General features: G+C 38.0%; 1 protein-coding gene across 1 annotated transcript in view; it reads right to left on the bottom strand.

The window, feature by feature from the left end:
* Window positions 1-19,513, bottom strand: part of LOC135203983 (histone-lysine N-methyltransferase SETD1B-like) — a 196,027-nt gene that overhangs the window by 70,677 nt on the left and 105,837 nt on the right. Inside the window, exon 3 of the mRNA XM_064233907.1 lies at window positions 13,336-13,843. Coding sequence (XP_064089977.1) covers window positions 13,336-13,843 — 508 coding nt within the window. The remainder of the gene's footprint in view (window positions 1-13,335; window positions 13,844-19,513) is intronic.

Raw genomic sequence — 19,513 nt, 5'->3', positions numbered from 1 at the left:
CCGTTTTTCTTCCTTACTTCCAAAAACATCTGAATTAATAAAAAATTTACACAACGGTACCTTCAACTATCCTACCCGTTTGACCAAACCATCTCAAAATACCTCGTTCCATTTTTTTCTTTTTCCCAATTGCACAACGCTTTTTCCACAGCTTCATTTTTTTCACAACTACCTGGCTAACAGTTCATCTGCTTATTCAAACAACCAGTACATAGCTCCACACTTCAATGCCATAAAGGATAATGGGCTCATACCATTCCAACTGTTGATTTCCAAGTATTCTCCTCTTCCCTCCCAAGCCTTAAAGGAATTCTTTGTTAGTTCTACTAGCATATATCAATATCCACAAACAATTAAAGAAAACGTACTCATTTGCAGATTCGAACCAGAGAGAGAGAGAGAGAGAGAGAGAGAGAGAGAGAGAGAGAGAGAGTCTATAGGTCGGTAGGAAGGCAGGCAGGCAGCCGTCGGTTGTTTAAGACGTTGTAATTTCATTAAAAAAAACTCCTCGGACGGAGTTTAAGCCCATATCTCGACCGTAAATTGCACCCCATTCCGCACGGAGCCCCCCCCACCCAAACCCCCCTCAGATCCAATATTTCACGGACCGGTCAATTAACGCCGTGCATATGGACCCCGCCCCGTCCCCCTCCCGTTCCCTGGGTCTTATAACGAATGGCACCAGATTAAGTCATAATTAAGACATTTTACGTGACACTCCGGCTAGGGATTTGGTTATGCTTCCGTATCTCTTCACGCATGGCCGCTAAAGGGTTTCAAGATATCGCCCAGATTTGGCTGATAGGCTACGGGCCTCGGCCTCCGCCTCCTCCTCCTCCTCCTCCTCCTCCTCCTCCTCCTTCTTCCTCCTCCTCCTCCTCCTCCTCAAGTTCGCTGAGGATAAGTCGTTATACAATGCGTAATTACCAACAGAACTAAAGAACTGCAAGGCATTAGCAAGCAAGCACCTGCGATATATATATATATATATATATATATATATATATATATATATATATATATTATATATATATATATATATACTATATACACACACACACACACATATATATATATATATATATATATATATATATATATATATATATAGAATCATGCTTTCCTTATCTATCTCTGTCTTTCATATTCGTTTTTTTTCTTTCTAAAGTGATATTTGGATCCAGTATTTTTTCCTGAACGTACTGAGCCTTACTCTCATAAGATATCGTCGTCTTTTATAATTCCCATTTTTTTTTTCCAGTTATCGTCGACCAACCGTTGTCTTGTACGATATGTTATTTTATGTCAGTTACCGTCCACCAAAAGTAGGAACCGGCTACCACATGAAAATAACCAACAACGCACCACCTCGAAAAAAGAATTATATATAACCCCATCACGAGCTGTCTGCGACACTAACCTATACTACAATAGGCGATCTTCGTAAATCCGTGGTATCGTGACGCTATCGCATGGCAGCAGTCACATTCTATAGGTGGTTTACGATCCCTCAGCTCTTGACCGTTTTATCGCAGACCGATTCTCCAGCAAGTCCATCATGTCCAATTGTCTATAGACACAACAAAGAGCCAACTTAGCTTTGCAGAGTGATGGACGCTTTTGCGCGTGATCGACTGGAGGACCTTTCAGATGTGTGTGTTTATATATATGTGCGTGCACATATATACATACATACATACACACATATATACATATATGAGGTTTTAGTCTTCCTTTTTCACGAAGATAGATATATGAGGTTGTAGTCCACAAGGGAAAAGAAAAGCTGAAATTCCTTTTAGCTCGACAGTTTCGGCCTCCACTGGCCCTTATCGAGAGCTTTTTATTAATAAACAGCTCTCGATAAGGGCTGTTGAGATAAAAGGAATTTCAGCTTTTCTTTTCACCTGTGGACTACAACCTCATATACATACGTATATGTATATATACACTATACACATACACACACACACACACACATATATATGTATATATATATATATATATATATATATATATACACACACATATATATATATATACATACATACATACACACACAAACACACACACACACACACACACAATAATATATATATATATACACACGCGAGGAGTTTCAACGACTGTTAAGAAAACGATTAGTTAAGCTAATTCTAGTAATGTATTCCACTGTATGCAATAAAATGCCATAGATACCGCAGCCAGAATTTAAAACCTTAGTACTTGGAATAATGATTAGAGACGCTTTACCTTTCACACCTCATAATCCTCAAAATTAATAAGAAAAAAATATGAAGTGTCGAAATTCAAATTAATGTTATTCTGTCATTTTGCACATCAGCCATTTTCCAAAGGCTCAACCACCAAAGGTTCTCATCTGAAACTAAATGATATCAGTGAGAAACAATACCACTTTTCTCTCTCTGTCAGCGAGAAACAATACTAATTTCCCCTCTCTGTCAGTGAGAAATACGTGATATCAATAAAGAGACAATACCGCTTTCCTCTCCGTCTCGGATGTAAACTAAATCATAACAGTGAGAAACACAAAGAGGAGAGAAACAATACTAATTCCTTCTCTCAGTCTCAGAAAAAACTCAATCAAAACAGTGAGAAAAACAAAACACTACTATCTTCTCTCTGTCTAGTGAGAAACATATACAGCGAGAGGCAATAATAATTTCCTCTCTCTGTCTCAGGAAAAACTCAATCAAAACAGTGAGAAACACTACTACTATCTTCTCTCTCTCTCTCTCTCTCTCTCTCTCTCTCTCTCTCTCTCTCTCTCTCTCTCTCTCTCTCTCTTCCCTCGTCTCTCGGACGCGAATGCTACTCAGACGCTGCCCGAAAAAAATTTCACAGTTATGGAGTTTGACAGAGCGTACCAGAAAACAATAAATATATCGATAACGTTATAAAAAAACACCAAAACATGACGCAGTCACTGATTCTTCTGGTCTGAGTCCAAATATTATTATCCTTCCTCTTCCGCGCTCTTACAGTTCCAAATATTTCATTTCTCCAGCAAGAGGAATAGCTGCAGTCCTGGAGAATGGATTTCAGTCACGAAATCGTGTGCCCGCCGAAGAGGGCGCTCTTCAACCTCCACCGGAGGCAGTTTTTAAAACACTTTCTTATTAATCCTAAACATGTCAAAAAGGAGGAGGAGGCAGCCATTTTTGCCACTTTTTCTTACCCCGTTTATGTTAATTCTCCCTTTTTTCTCTCTCTGGTCGTCTTTTCATCTCCTTCGTTTAATAAAGATTTGGTGAGGTTTACGAAGCATCCGAATTTATTTTCCGTTGGTGAAAAGTTGATTGATTTAAACGAAGCTGGTTCGACTGACTAATATATCTCATGAGTTTCAGTTCACAATCGTTTGTTTCGCAAAATTGTCGGGAGTGGAAATCTCTGTAATTCCCTTTGTAGATTTGTATAAAAAACGCACGTTATATATAGAAAATGACCAGTTTTTCGGGAGGGGGTTTGGGGGTCCTTGCTGGGGGGCGCTTGACCCGACGTTTTAAATTTGTAAATAGGATTCTTAAACTCATTTAGTGAGATTCAATATAAAAAAATTTTTACTGCCTATATTTCTTACTAGAATTATATTCTCTCTCTCTCTCTCTCTCTCTCTCTCTCTCTCTCTCTCTCTCTCTCTCTCTCTCTCTCAACTCATTCAGTGGGGTTCAATATAAAAAAAATATTGTCGTCTATATTTCTCAATAGAATAACATCTGTCTGTCTGTCTGTCTGTCTGTCTCTTAAGTCATTCAGTGGGTTCAGTATAAAAAAGTATTGTCGTCTATATATCTCTCTCTCTCTCTCTCGTAAGTAGCCATTTGCTTGTGAGTCCGTAAAACCCGCGTGAAGTCAGATTTAATCAACAGATATCACAGTTTAACATACGACTAGAATTTTTGAGAAATATCTAGGAAGTGTTCGTGAACTATCGGTGATAAGATTAGTGTGAAAATAGTAGGATAAAGCGTCTTCTAAGTTGTTTTTATCAAGTGTAATACTTAAATCAGAACGATGGCAGTAAGTTCCAACTGCGGGAAGAGGTGGCGTAATTTGGCGTGTCTAGCAGATTCGCAATACGATGAGGTAGCAGGAGGGAACTGGCATTTCTCATCTATGAAATCAGCAACAGTCCTACCAAAAAGATCAAAAGCATTCATAGATATATTAGAAGGATATAATCCTTCAAACTGGAACAAATCTAATGAAAACATCTTGAAATAATTGAGAAGTTCCAAATAAAATCCAAGTGGTCAAGAGACTCATAAAGAAAATATACATAAACCACATATTCCGACAAAGAAAATGAATAAGGTGAATCTTGTGAATATCCTAATTGATGCATTAGGAAAAAGAATGCCAAAGCATGCAAACTGTGTAAGGTTTGGTATAGCATAGTCAATCCACAAAACCTAATCAGAAAATGTGCTGCATGCAACATTCCGACCCATCCACAGTGTGCTGAGGTAATACAAGATTTGAGAAAAGATACAAGAATTTTTTGTTCAACATGTCTATCATGGATAGACAATGTTATTAAATCAAGATTGAATGTACAAATAGTTGAGGATGAAGAAGAAGAAGGAAGAGGAAGAAGAAGAAGAAAAAGAAGAAGAGGAAAAACGAAGAAGAAAGTAAACAAAAATGAAATGACAGAAAAAATAAGGAAAACAAAGAACAAGATAAAAGTATGGATGCAGAGATACTCATTGATACTACATATGAGGCAATAAAGCAGCAGCATACCTACGAAGAAATAAATTACGATATGACAACAGAAAAGCAAATCCCGAAGAGGCTCTACCCAGATCTATACAATGACGGGAAAGAGGAAAAAAATAGACAAGAAAGACAAAATCTGCAACCTTTTGAAAAGAGGGAATTGCAGATTTGGAGAAAGATGTTACTACAAACATCCTAAGATATGTCAAAACTATGAAATATATGGTAAATGTGCATACTTAGATGGATATGGGATGATTGCAGAGATCTGCATCCAAAAATATGTAAAAACCTAAAAGAAGGAAAAGGATGTAAGTTCGACACAAAAAATGCAAATATATGCACCCTGTAGCCATGAATCATAATCAAATAAATAACCAACCAAGTAATAAATCCAAAATAAGAAAGAAACAATAAAGAGAGAAATCAAGAATATCAGGTAAAAGAGAAAAGCAAACCACCATGAGATATGCAGAGGTGTCAGCAAAAATTTCAAAGCATCAGCTCCGAAATTCTACACAGAGATAATAACTGTATTTATTATGCAAGAGGATATTGCAGAAACGGAGAAAAATTGCAGATTCAGACACAAAATAATGAATAATTATGATGAAGGAAGATCAAATATTATGGAAAAGTTGGATTTTTAATGTCAGAATTTCTGGAAATGAAAAAAAAAGAACAACATACCAGAACAGGAAAGAGACATGGGAAATCCTATTACTACAGTATTAAATGAAGGAGAAAACACGCAAACCATCATAGTGATGAATGCGCAGGGTTTAGTTACGAGTACTCCAAAAAGAAAAATAGAGTACTTAGAAGAACTAACCCAAAATGAAAAGAAAATAGATATAAATGAATATAAGTGAAACCTGGTATTCCCAAGAGACTGGGAATGATGATCAAAATAAAAGGGTTCCAAACTTATAGATCAGATAGAAAAAAATAGAATCAAGGGGGAACCGCAATATATGGGAAAGACAAAAAACAAGGAAAAATATATGAGAAATATAGTAACTCAGAATGTGAACTAATAGCGGTAGAATTTGAATCTGAAAAATTGATGAACAGTAATATATAGACCTCCTAATACTAAAGAGTTTGACTTAATAATTGAAAAATTGGATGATATATGTAGAAATCACAAGGACTGGACTATTCTCCTATCTGGTGACTTCAACTTTCCTTTCGTAGAATGGAAAGAACGAATAGGAGATTGTGGTTGTACTTATACATATAAAAAAGAGAGTAATAGTAGTGCAGAAGATAAGAGGCAATTTGAAAAGCTATTAGATATGCTACTAGAATACAACATTCAACAAATAAATCACCTGCCAACAAGAAAGGAAAATACTTTAGACCTAGTATTTGTGAACGAGATGAATTATGTTAAAGAAATAATAGTTTATAATGCGAATATTTCAGACCATAATGTCATAGAATTAACAGTTCATTCCAAAGCAAGTGAAAATAGAGATAAGCAAGAAATGAAAAAGTGGAAAGGATATGGAAAATACAACTTCTATCAGTAAAAATATAAAATGGTCAGAAATTAATGAAGAATTAAACAAAGATTGGGATAACATTTTCGTAAGTGATGACATAAGGGTAAATACGGAGATATTATATAAAATATTGGAGAAAATAGTGGAAAAATATATACCGAAGAAGAAAAGTAAACATCATTCATGCATACCAAGAGACAGAAGGATCTTGTTCCAGAAAATCAGAAAGTGGAACAAAAAAGGTCTTGCAAAAGAAAAAAATGCATGGAAAGTTATAGAACTAAAAAGTAAGATAGAAAATGCAGAACAAAAGATTATACAATCAAAAGAAAATGAAAAACGGGACTTGGAAGAAAAAAACCCTATTAAAAAAAATATCAAGCAAAACCCCAAGCTATTATCTCATATGCGAAGAAGATGATAAAAGAAGAATAGAAATAGGCCCTCTGAGAATTGAAGGGAGATTAACGAATGAAAAAAAGGAAATTTGCAACATACTGGCAGAACGATATAGAGAGAATTCACCCCTAGAATAGATAATGAAGATAATGATATAGAAGTAAGGGATGAAAATAGTGAATATTTAGTCTGACATAGATATTAATGAAGCTGATATTGTGCAGGCTATTAATGAAATTAAAAATGGAGCTGCTGCAGGGCCTGATGGAATTCCTGCTATTTTGTTAAAGAAAGTAGTTCATTCTATCGCAAGCCACTTGCAATATTATTAAGACAAAGTGTAGATACAGGCAAGATTTATGATGAGGCACAAATTAGCATATATTACCCTACTACTTTTCAAAAGTGGATCAAGACTAGAGGCAAGTAATTATAGGCCTGTGAGTCTAACATCACATATTATGAAAGTGTATGAAAGGGTAATGAAGAAAAATATTATGAAACATTTAATAAAAAATAATTTGTTTAATAAAGGACAACATGGTTTCCGTACCCGGAAAAAGTACACAAACCCAACTGTTAGTCCACCGTGAGAACATATTAAAAAATATGAAAAAGCGGAAATGAAACAGATGTGGTTTTATTTAGACTTGCAAAAGCTTTTGATAAAGTAGAACCATAATATATTAGCGAAGAAAATTAGAAAACACACAATATCGTGGATAAAGTAGGAAGATGGTTAAAAGAATTTTTACACAACAGAAAACAGATAGTTTATTGCAAACGACGAGAAATCGGATGGAAGTCAAGGTAATATCCGGTGGCCGCAAGGTACGGTGTTAGCTGCAATACTGTTTGTTATTATGATTGAAGACATAGACAATAATAAGTTGAAGGATTCGGTAGTGAGTAGTTTCGCAGATGACACAAGAATAAGTAGAGAAATTACTTGTGATGAAGATAGGAACGCTCTACAAAGAGACCTTAACAAAGTAGTATATGATTGGGCAGAGGTAAATAGGATGGTATTTAACTCTGATAAATTTGAATCAATAAATTATGGAGACAGAGAAAGAAAAGCGTATGCATATAAGGGACCTAATAATGAGGACCCATCACAAATAAGGAAGCAGTTAAAGACCTTGGTGTGATGATGAATAGGAACATGTTATGCAATGATCAAATAGCAACTCTGTTGGCAAAATGTAAAGCAAAAATGGGAATGTTGTTACGGCACTTCAAACAAGAAAAAGCTGAACACATGATTATGCTTTATAAACATATGTTCGTAGTTCCACTTGAATATTGCAATATGATATGGTACCCACACTATCAAAAGGATATTGCACAAATAGAGAGTGTACAAAGGTCCTTTACAGCTAGAATAGAAGAAGTTAAGGACCTAGACTACTGGGAAAGAACTACAATTCTTAAAATTATATAGTCTAGAAAGGAAAGAGAACGATACATGATAATTCAGGCATGGAAACAGATAGAAGGAATAGCAGAAAATATCATGGAACTAAAAATATCAGAAAGAGCAAGCAGAGGTAGATTAATAGTGCCCAAAACGATACCAGGAAAAATAAGGAAAGCACACAGGACATTAATCCACTACGCACCAGCATCGATAATGCAGCGTCTATTCAATGCGTTGCCATCATCTGAGGAATATATCAGGAGTGAGCGTAGATGTGTTTAAGAATAAGCTCGACAAATATCTAAACTGCATCCCAGACCATCCAAGATTGGAAGATGCAAAATATACCGGAAGATGTACTAGCAAACTCTCTGGTAGACATTAGAGGTGCCTCACACTGAGGGTCAAGGGAACCTGGGGCAAGGCGAACAAGATGTAAGGTGGCTGTAAGGTAAGGTCTCTCTCTCTTTCTCTCTCTCTCTCTCTCTCTCAGTCTCTCTCTCTCTCTAGGTTCTCTCTTCCTCTCTCTCTCAACACATTCAGTGGGGTTCAATATAAAAAAATATTGTCGTCAATATTTCTCATAGAAATAATATTCGCTCTCTCTCTCCTCTCTCGCTCTCTCTCTCTCTCCTCTCTCTCTCTCTCCTCTCTCTCTCTCTCTCCACCTCATTCAGTGGGTTGGGGGGCAATATAAAAAATATTGTCGTCTATATTTTCTCAATAGAATAACATCTGTTTGTCTGTCTGTCTGTCTGTCTGTCTGTCTGTCTGTCTCTCAGTGGGGTTCAGTATAAAAAAATATTGTCGTCTATATTTCTCTCTCTCTCTCTCAACTCATTCAGTTGGGTTCAATATAAAAAAATATTGTCGTCTATATTTCTCACTAGAATAATATTCTCTCTCTCTCTCTCCTCTCTCTCTCTCTCTCTCTCTCTCTCTCTCTCTCTTATATTGGCAGAACGATATAAGAGCGAATTCACCCTAGAATAGATAATGAAGATAATGATATAGAAGGGAGGGCGAAAATAGTGAATATTTAGCTGACATAGATATTAATGAAGCTGATATTGTGCAGGCTATTAATGAAATTAAAAATGCAGCTGCAGCAGGGCCTGATGGAGTTCCTGCTATTTTGTTAAAGAAAGTAGTTCATTCTATCGCAAAGCCACTTGCAATATTATTAAGACAAAGTGTAGATACAGGCAAGATTTATGATGAGCACAAATTAGCATATATTACCCCTACTTTCAAAAGTGGATCAAGACTAGAGGCAAGTAATTATAGGCCTGTGAGTCTAACATCACATATTATGAAAGTGTATGATAAAGGGTAATGAAGAAAAATATTATGAAAACATTAATAAAAAATAATTTGTTTAATATGGGACAACATGGTTTCGTACCCGGAAAAAGTCACAAACCCAACTGTTAGTCCACCGTGAGAACATATTCAAAAATATGAAAAGTGGAAATGAAACATGTGGTTTATCTAGACTTTGCAAAAGCTTTTGACAAGGTAGACCATAATATATTAGCGAAGAAAACTTAGAAAAACAATATCGTGGATAAAGTAGGAAGATGGTTAAAAGAATTTTTACACAACAGAAACAGATAGTTATTGCAAACGATGAGAAATCGGATGAAACCAAGGTAATATCCGGTGTGCCACAAGGTGCGGTGTTAGCTGCAATACTGTTTGTTATTATGATTGAAGACAATAGACAGTAATGTTAAGGATTCGTATTGATTATTTTTCGCTGATGACACAAGAAAAAAGTAGAAAAATTACTTGTGATGAAGATAGGAACGCTCTACAAAGAGACCTTAACAAAGTATATGATTGGGCAGAGATAAATAGGATGGTATTTAACTCTGATAAATTTGAATCAATAAATTATGGAGACAGAGAAGGAAAGCTATATGCATATAGGGGACCTAATAATGAGACAATCACAAATAAGGAAGCAGTTAAAGACCTTGGTGTGATGATGAATAGGAACATGTTATGCAATGATCAAATAGCAATTCTATTGGCAAAATGTAAAGCAAAAAAATGGGAATGTTGTTACGGCACTTCAAAAACAAGAAAAGCTGAACACATGATTATGCTTTATAAAAACATATGTTCGTAGTCCACTTGAATATTGCAATATGATATGGTACCCACACTATCAAAAGGATATTGCACAAATAGATGAGTGTACAAAGGTCCTTTACAGGTAGAATAGAAGAAGTTAAGGACCTTGACTACTGGGAAAGACTACAATCCTTAAAATTATATAGTCTAGAAAGGAGAAGAGAACGCTACATGATAATTCAGGCATGGAAACAGATAGAAGGAATAGCAGAAAACATCATGGAACTAAAAATATCAGAAAGAGCAAGCAGAGGTAGATTAATAGTGCCCAAAACGATACCAGGAAAAATAAGGAAAGCACACAGGACATTAATCCATTACGCACCAGCATCGATAATGCAGCGTCTATTCAATGCGTTGCCAGCTCATCTGAGGAATATATCAGGAGTGAGCGTAGATGTGTTTAAGAATAAGCTCGACAAATATCTAAACAGCATCCCAGACCATCCAAGATTGGAAGATGCAAAATATACCGGAAGATGTACTAGCAACTCTCTGGTAGACATTAGAGGTGCCTCACACTGAGGGACCTGGGGCAACCCGAACAAGATGTAAGGTCTGTAAGGTAAGGTCTCTCTCTCTCTCTCTCAACTCATTCAGTGGGGTTCAGTATAAAAAAATATTGTCGTCTATATTTCTCTCTCTCTCTCTCTCTCTCTCTCTCTCTCTCTCTCTCTCTCTAATCTCTCTCTCAACTCATTGAGTGGGGTTCAATATAAAAGAATATTGTTGTCTATATTTTCACTAGTTAATATTCTCTCTCTCTCTCTATCTCCCCCCCCCTCTCTCTTCTCTCTCTCTCTCATCATCAGTGAGGTTCAATATGAAAAAATATTGTTGCTTATATCATCTAGAATAATCTCTCTCTCTCTCTCTCGGCTCTCTCTCTCTCTCTCTCTCTCTCTCTCAACTCATTGAGTGGGGTTCAGTATAAAAAGAATACTGTTGTCTATATTTCTCACTAGAATAATATTCTCTCTCTCTCTCTCTCTCTCTCTCTCTCTCTCTCTCTCTCTCTCTCTCTCTCTCTCTCTCTCTCAACTCATTGAGTGGGGTTCAATATAAAAAGAATACTGTTGTCTATATTTCTCACTAGAATAATCTCTCTCTCTCTCTCTCTCTCTCTCTCTCTCTCTCTCTCTCTCAACTCATTGAGTGGGGTTCAATATAAAAAGAATACTGTTGTCTATATTTCTCACTAGAATAATATTCTCTCTCTCTCTCTCTCTCTCTCTCTCTCTCTCTCTCAACTCATTGAGTGGGGTTCAATATAAAAGAATACTGTTGTCTATTTCTCACTAGAATAATATTCTCTCTCTCTCTCTCTCTCTCTCTCTCTCTCTCTCTCTCTCTCAACTCATTGAGTGGGGTTCAATATAAAAAGAATACTGTTGTCTATATTTCTCACTAGAATAATATTCTCTCTCTCTCTCTCTCTCTCTCTCTCTCTCTCTCTCTCTCTCTCTCTCTCAACTCATTGAGTGGGGTTCAATATAAAAGAATACTGTTTGTCTATATTTCTCACTAGAATAATATTCTTCTCTCTCTCTCTCTCTCTCTCTCTCTCTCTCTCTCTCTCTCTCTCTCTCTCTCTCTCAACTCATTGAGTGGGGTTCAATATAAAAAAATATTGTTGCCTATATTTCTCACTAGAATAATCTCTCTCTCTCTCTCTCTCCCGTTTTCCCCGGGTCCAAAGTAAGTCGATTTATGCAGCGAAATTACGCAAATGCTGACAAAAATACGGCCGAGTGGGAAAAACAACGAGTTAAAAGGGGTCAAGTAGAAGGTGTTCGGGGCCACGTCCATAACATTCGATTTATTTTTACGACTCCCAGGCTGAGGTATCACCGCCTGGAACGGTCCAGCTAAACACCGTCTCCGGCGCATTAATTCCAGCCCGTGTGAAACGTATTGTCTTGTGTACGCCAGTAATCACTTGACTTCGCGCCATTTTTCGATTTTCCGGAGAGATATTCCCTCCGTAAACGGCATCACTCTCTCTCTCTCTATTTTTCTCTCTCGCTTTTCACAGAGAAATGCCGAATTCCTCCGACGCAATACCATTTATGCAGAGGCATTAGTTAACCATTAGGTGATTAGAGGTGTTGCGGTTTGTTCGTAATGAACATTATCGGGCCGAGGCCGTAGCCGCGAGAATGGCGTAATTACCCCTACGATCGAACGTAAAGCTTCGATATTTACGTCGTTTCTCGATTACATCGGCCGGCCCAGCAAGCAAAGGCGCTTGTAACCAGGGACTCGCTAATCAGCAAATGAGGCCCTTTTTCAAATGCTTGTGTGCTTTCAAAGTCTCTCTCTCTCTCTCTCTCTCTCTCTCTCTCTCTCTCTCTCTCGTGTGTGTTATTCCCGGCATATCTCGCGCCGGGACCTCTGCCATAAGTCTGGCTAATCTCGCCATCGGCCGGAGAGCGAAGCACATTCAAACCGCCAATCAGAAGTAGTCAGCACCTTTTATCTGAGGGATTCAATGATCACCAGCGCTTGCTTGCTTGTTTGCTTGCTTGAGAGCAGATCTCGGGCACAAAGCAAGCAAGCAAGCGACCAAAAAACGGCTGGCTAGCTGGCTGGTTGGAAGATGCTGGAAGGGGGACTGGAAGACGCTGGAAGGGGGCCAGGAAGATGCTGGAAGAGGGGCTGGGCTGGAAGATGCTTTAAGGGGGGCTGGGCTGGAAGATGCTGGAAGGGAGCTGGAAGATGCTGGACGGGAGAGGCTGGAAGATGCCGGAAGGGGGGATGGAAGATGCCGGAAGGGGGCTGGAAAGATGGGGGGGCCTTGGAAGGTTGGGGGGGGGGCCTGGAAGATGCGAATGGGGCTGGGCTGGAAGGATGTTAAGATGCGGGGGAAGGGGCTGGAAGAATGGGGCGGAAGGTGGGCTGGAAGATGGGCCGGATGCGGAAAGTGGGGCTGGGCTGGAAGGATGCTTGGAATGGGGGTGGGGGGGCTGAGCGGGAAAGTCTGGAAGGGGGGCTGGGCTTGGAGGATGGGCTGGAAGGGGGGTTCTGGACTAGGGGGGGGGGGGGTACGGGATGGCCTTGAAGGGGGGGCTGGGCTGGAAGGAATTACCTGGAAGGGGGGGGGTCCTTGGGCTGGAAGATTACCTGGGAAGTGGGGGCTGGGCTTGAAGATGCTGGAAGGGGGATTGGCTGGAAGGGGATGGGGCTGGTAAGGGGGAGTGGGCTGGAAGGATGGCTTGGAAGGGGGCTGAGCTGGAAGATGCTGGAAGGGGGACTGGGCTGGAAGATGCTGGAAGTGGGGCTGGGCTGGAAGATGCTGGAAGGGGAAGGGCTGTGGCTGGAATGATGGCTGGAACGGAAAGGGGAGGCCTGGAAGGAAATGCTGGAAGGGGGCCTTGGGCTGGAAGAATTCTGGCAGGAATGGGGGCTGGCCTGGAAGATGATGGAAGGGGGAGGCTGGAAGATGCTGGAAGGGGGCTGGGTTGGAAGATGCTGGAAGGGGGGCTGGACTGGAAGATGCTGGATGGGGACTGGGCTGGAAGATGCTGGGAGGGGAGCTGGGCTGGAAGATGCTGGAAGATGCTGGAACGTGGGAAAACTGAAAATGCTGGAAGTGGGACTGGAAGATGCTGGAAGGGGGAGCTGGAAGATGCTGGAAGAAGAAGAGAAAACAAACCATTCTCAGATTACAGGCTCTCCTCCTCATAGGCGGTGTCTGCATATTATATCCGAAACCCATTTCCTCCTCTTTTCTTTGGCTTTTGTTTATTTTACACGGGAATATCAAGGTTCATATCAGTATGCGAGGACGAATTATCCACCCATCTCCAACGACGCCTACGCGCCTCGATAACCAGGTATCGAATGCTTTAATTGTCACTTCTTATTGCATACATTTTAAAGCTAATGAGGTTACACACACAGCCACCTTTAGAGAATTAATATCCTGGTAGAGCAAAATTATATAATCATTTCACGAGAATTCAGGCAAAACCAATATTCAACTACTTATGTATATCGCAAACTCGATCTCCAGATATTCAAACGCCCGCTCTTCGCAATAAATTGCACGAGAGGGGAATTAGAAAAAAAAGGCAAAAGAATATGGAGGGAGGAATAAATGATCCGTTGATACAAGGATTACATATACAACGGAGAAAAGATAATCCAGCCCGTGACGTCACGGCGTACACTCGCGAGGGAGGGAATTCGCGAAGGTCGAATCTGTATATCAGATTACACTCGGATTTCGCCTTAGAATTAAAGCATTATGAATGAGTCTCCCTCGGGGATATTTTGGGTCAAGGCCTGCGAGAAAATATTCGAGAGGTGAGAGGCGTTGGCTAGAATTGATCACCCGTTTTTCAAAAATCTTAAAGGAAACAAGGAAAGGTTGTGGCCAAACGGCTGCTTGGATTTTTTTTTTTTTAGGTTTTGAAGAATGTGTATCTCGTTTTCCTTCCTTTTTTATGAGCGTTTTTCTGTCAAATGATTTTTTTTATGGAGAAAAAAATTGGCAAGTTCCTTAAGTATATTCGTTGCAATTTTTCTTAAAAACTCTTTACTCGCATTCCGTGAAAAATTAAAAGACAGTGTTTGTCAAATATTAATTTTTATAAAGAATGAATAAAATCACAGTGAAAAAAAAAATTATATCACAGTAAAAATATAAAAATATTACCTCATTAAACTTTCACGTCATGTCACTTGGGATTTTTCTTGACAATCTGAAAGACGTCGTTCGGGAATTCCCAACTGCAAACGAAGTCAAGAATAGTCTAATTGTTTTTATTAATTTCTTCATTTTTTTTTATTTCTAGCTTCCTTCAGTCTTGCACATCTCATTTTTTCATCCCTGTTTCGTCTATCGAGCTTTCTTTTGTTTTTGTTAGTGCTATTTCCTTTAGAATATTGCCCTGTACTCGCAGTTTCAATATATATATATATATATATATATAATATATATATATATATATATATATATATATATATATATATATATATATATATATATGATATATATATATAATAATATATATATATATATATATACCTGATAATATGATATAAATATATACAAACATATGTATATAATATATATATATATATATATATATATATATATATATATATATATATATATATATATATATATATATACATATATATATATATATACTAATATATATATATATATATATGTATATATATATATATATATATATATATTATATATATGTATATATATGTATTATATCATATATATCTATATATATATCTATATATATATATATATATATAATGTAATACTATATGTATATATATATATATATATATAGATATACTAATATAGATATATTATATATATATATATAGTATATTCTATACTTACATATAATTGATCTTACTTCCTATTAAAAAAATGTATAAAAGAGGAACCGAACTGACAATCAGATCACTGGACGACCTCATCAATGCTACGTTCTTTAAACTGACAACAAATTAAAACCGTCCTGGCAACCCCACCAAAAAACCAATCACCAGACGCGACTAAATCAATCAATCTAGTGACCAGATTGTTTTGATATAAAGCAGCCCTACAGTATAATAATATTATTCATCGTGACCCTTTCCTGAAGTATAATAGCAAATCACAATCTCTATTTACTCTCATTACGTATGCGTGATAAATCCGCCGACTTGCCCTAGCGAGACTGATAAAGGATCATGTAATAAGATGATGAACTCCGCATGAACATGCAACTCTGTCGTTAACATTAGTAAGAGATCTAACTATTGCAGACTTCCCGTTTTCTTTACCATACATATACGATTTAATTTTGTTGGGAAATATTAAATGTTAGGTATAATGTAAAAGGAAATACTGCGAGGGAAAAGGGGAACCGGAAGAAAGGGTAAATAAAGATGAATGAAGATGGCTAACAAGGTAACCTCAAAACGAAAAAGGAGAACTAGAAGGGAACATGAATAAAGATGGGTAAAAGCTAACCTCCAAACGCAAGGGGGAATTAGAAGGAAAGTAAACAAAGATAAATAAAGACGGGTGAAAGCGAAACTACAAACAAAAAGGGAGAATTTAAAGGAAAACTAAATAAAGAAGTATAAAGATAGATAAAAACTAACCTTCATAGAAAAAGGGAGAACTTGAAGGAAAGATGAATAGAGATGGATTACCGCTAACCTCCAAACGAAAAGGGAGAAGAACTAGACGGATAAAGACGGTAAAGACTAATATGAAGCTAACCTCCAAACGCAAGACCCGACTAGAATACCCCCCCTTCTTTAAACTGCAGCATTAAACATTTAATGACCAATAAAGTTTCTTGTGCTTCTTCCCCGATTCATAACCCCGCCCCCACCACCAACACCGCCTCGCCATCCATTACCCGACGACCATACACACACTTATTTATCTGCGTGGCCAAACGAACACGCAAGTGCCTGTGACCTCTTAAGGCATGGCGGGTCAGAGGTCACGTGTGCCACCCATCTGACCGGGCCAATTACCAGGCCGGAGAGAACTCTTGACGCATTCGGCCAATCTATTCCGAGGTTTAATTGGCTACCAGTTTATCCAATATATCTTCGGTTCTTCCCACAGGGAAAAGGAGGCGATTGTGGTTACTTATAATGTATTCAAGGTTAATATTTACTTCGACCAAAACAATTATTGTTTATGATACTCTGAGAGAAGAGAGAGAGAGAGAGAGAGAGAGAGAGAGAGAGAGAGAGATAAACCACGACACAAATTAATAAGATTTCATTCTGTCAGTGATTTCAGCGAGAGAGAGAGAGAGAGAGAGATAAACCACGACACAAATTAATAAGATTTCCTTCTGTCAGTAATTTCAGCGAGAGAGAGAGAGAGAGAGATAAACCACGACACAAATTAATAAGATTTCCTTCTGTCAGTGATTTGAGAGAGAGAGAGAGAGAGAGAGAGAGAGAGAGAGAGAGAGAGAGAGAGAGATTGCAAATTAAGATTTCCCTTCTGTAGGATTTGAGAGAGAGAGAGGAATTGCTAAAATTTCCTTTCTGTCATGATGAGAGAGAGAGATAGAGAGAGAGAGAGAGAGAGAGAGAGAGAGAGAGAGAGAGAGTCGATTTTCCCAGACAGTGAAAATATTTACTCTGGAGTACATAAACAGATGCAGAGTAAAAAGGTAAAGATTACAAGTTTCTGTCTATTCTTTTTTTTTTTTTTTGGCTGCATTTGTCTAAAAAGTCTGAGCAAGTTATTTTATATACTGTATTTTCTAGACTTCATCGTAACTTACATAACTGTTTTTTCGCTTGCATTTTAAAAATGTACATTTTTTTATCAATATATTAGTTAATTTGTTAATTAATCTTTTTCAATATATTTATTAATTTGTTAATTAATTTTTTTTTTCAAATAACTGATCTCTTCTGTTTTAATTTCCTTTTATTTTCTGTAACTTCTCCTTGTTCCACATGAAAGGGTATCCTTCATGTCTAATGAATAATAATAATATAATAATAATAATCATAATAATTAATTAAATAATAATAAGGTATAATTAATAATAATAAAATAATTAATTAATTAAATAAAGTATAATAATTATAATAATAATTTAAAAAATAAAATAATAATATATAAATAAGAAGGATATGGGATATGCCAGTGGAAATCGTACCCATAATCATAGGAGCACTAGGCACGATCCCAAGATCCCTGAAAAGGAATCTAGAAAAACTAGAGGCTGAAGTAGCTCCAGGACTCATGCAGAAGAGTGTGATCCTAGAAACGGCACACATAGTAAGAAAAGTGATGGACTCCTAAGGAGGCAGGATGCAACCCGGAACCCCACACTATAAATACCACCCAGTCGAATTGGAGGACTGTGATAGGAGCAAAAAAAAAAAAAAAAAAAAAAATAATAAAAAAAAAAAAAAAAAAAAAAAAAATAATTCTGTAGCTCCAGTCTCTGGTTGTTGGTTAATGTTGTTGTGGTGGTCAGTTGCTGGATGACGACCTCCAAGTACCTGACCGTCTTCCCCTACAATTGGGCTGAATACCTGGTTGCCGGACGAAGCTCCTCTGTTGCCAGAGGTTCCATTTACGTCGTTGTCGTTTAATCCTTCATTTCTTTCCATCGTTGCAGAGTTTTGCTATTTAACCCATAGCTGGACCCTACCCCATCAGGGATAGATACTCATTTACAGCTGAGTAGACTGAGGAAATTATGGTAAAGATCCTTTCCCAAGGAATCAACGACGAGGAGACCGGTCACCCATCCAACGACTGACCAGCCCCAATGTTGCTTAACCAGAACTTCGCAGCATAGACCAGAAAACGAGGAAACATATGGCAATACACAAAGGACTACACCCAAGAGCAAATACGGACAGACTATACATAACACGAAAGGAAGGAGGGAGGGGGCTACTAAGCATAGAGGACTGCGTCAACATTGAGAACAGAGCAATGGGGCAACATATGAAGACCAGTGAAGACGAGTGGCTCAAGAGTGCATGGGAAGAAGGACTGATAAAATTAGACGAAGACCTAGAAATATACAGAGACAGGAGAAAGACAAGCAGAACAGAGGAATGGCATAACAAACCAACGCACGGACAATACATGAGACAGACTAAAGAACTAGCCAGCGATGACACGTGACAATGGCTACTGAGGGAGAGCTCAAGAACAGGAAACTGACAAAGGAATGAATTAACAGCGGCCACAAGATCAGGCCCTAAGAACCAGATATGTCCAAAGAACGATAGATGGAAATAACATCTCTCCCATATGTAGGAAGTGCAATACGAAAAATGAAACCATAAACCACATAGCAAGCGAATGCCCGGCACTTGCACAGAACCAGTACAAAAAGAGGCATGATTCAGTAGCAAAGGCCCTCCACTGGAGCCTGTGCAAGAAACACCAGCTACCTTGCAGTAATAAGTGGTATGAACACCAACCTGAAGGAGTGATAGAAAACGATCAAGCAAAGATCCTTCTGGGACTATGGTATTCAGAACAGGATATGGGTGATTACCGTGCAAACAGACCCAGACGTGACGTTGATTGACAAAATCAAGAAGAAAGTATCACTCATTGATGTCCATATACCATGGGACACCAGAGTTGAAGAGAAAGAAAGGGAAAAAATGGATAAGTATCAAGATCTGAAAATAGTAATAAGAAGGATATGGGATATGCTAGTGGAAATTGTACCCATAATCATAGGAACACTAGGCACGATCCCAAGATCCCTGAAAGGAATCTGGAAAAGGAACTAGAGGCTGAAGTAGCTCCAGGACTCATACCAAA

The sequence above is a fragment of the Macrobrachium nipponense genome, chromosome 44 (genome assembly GCF_015104395.2).
Source record: "Macrobrachium nipponense isolate FS-2020 chromosome 44, ASM1510439v2, whole genome shotgun sequence".
Taxonomy (NCBI): domain Eukaryota; kingdom Metazoa; phylum Arthropoda; class Malacostraca; order Decapoda; family Palaemonidae; genus Macrobrachium; species Macrobrachium nipponense.
This window is presented reverse-complemented; position numbering and strand designations above follow the sequence as displayed.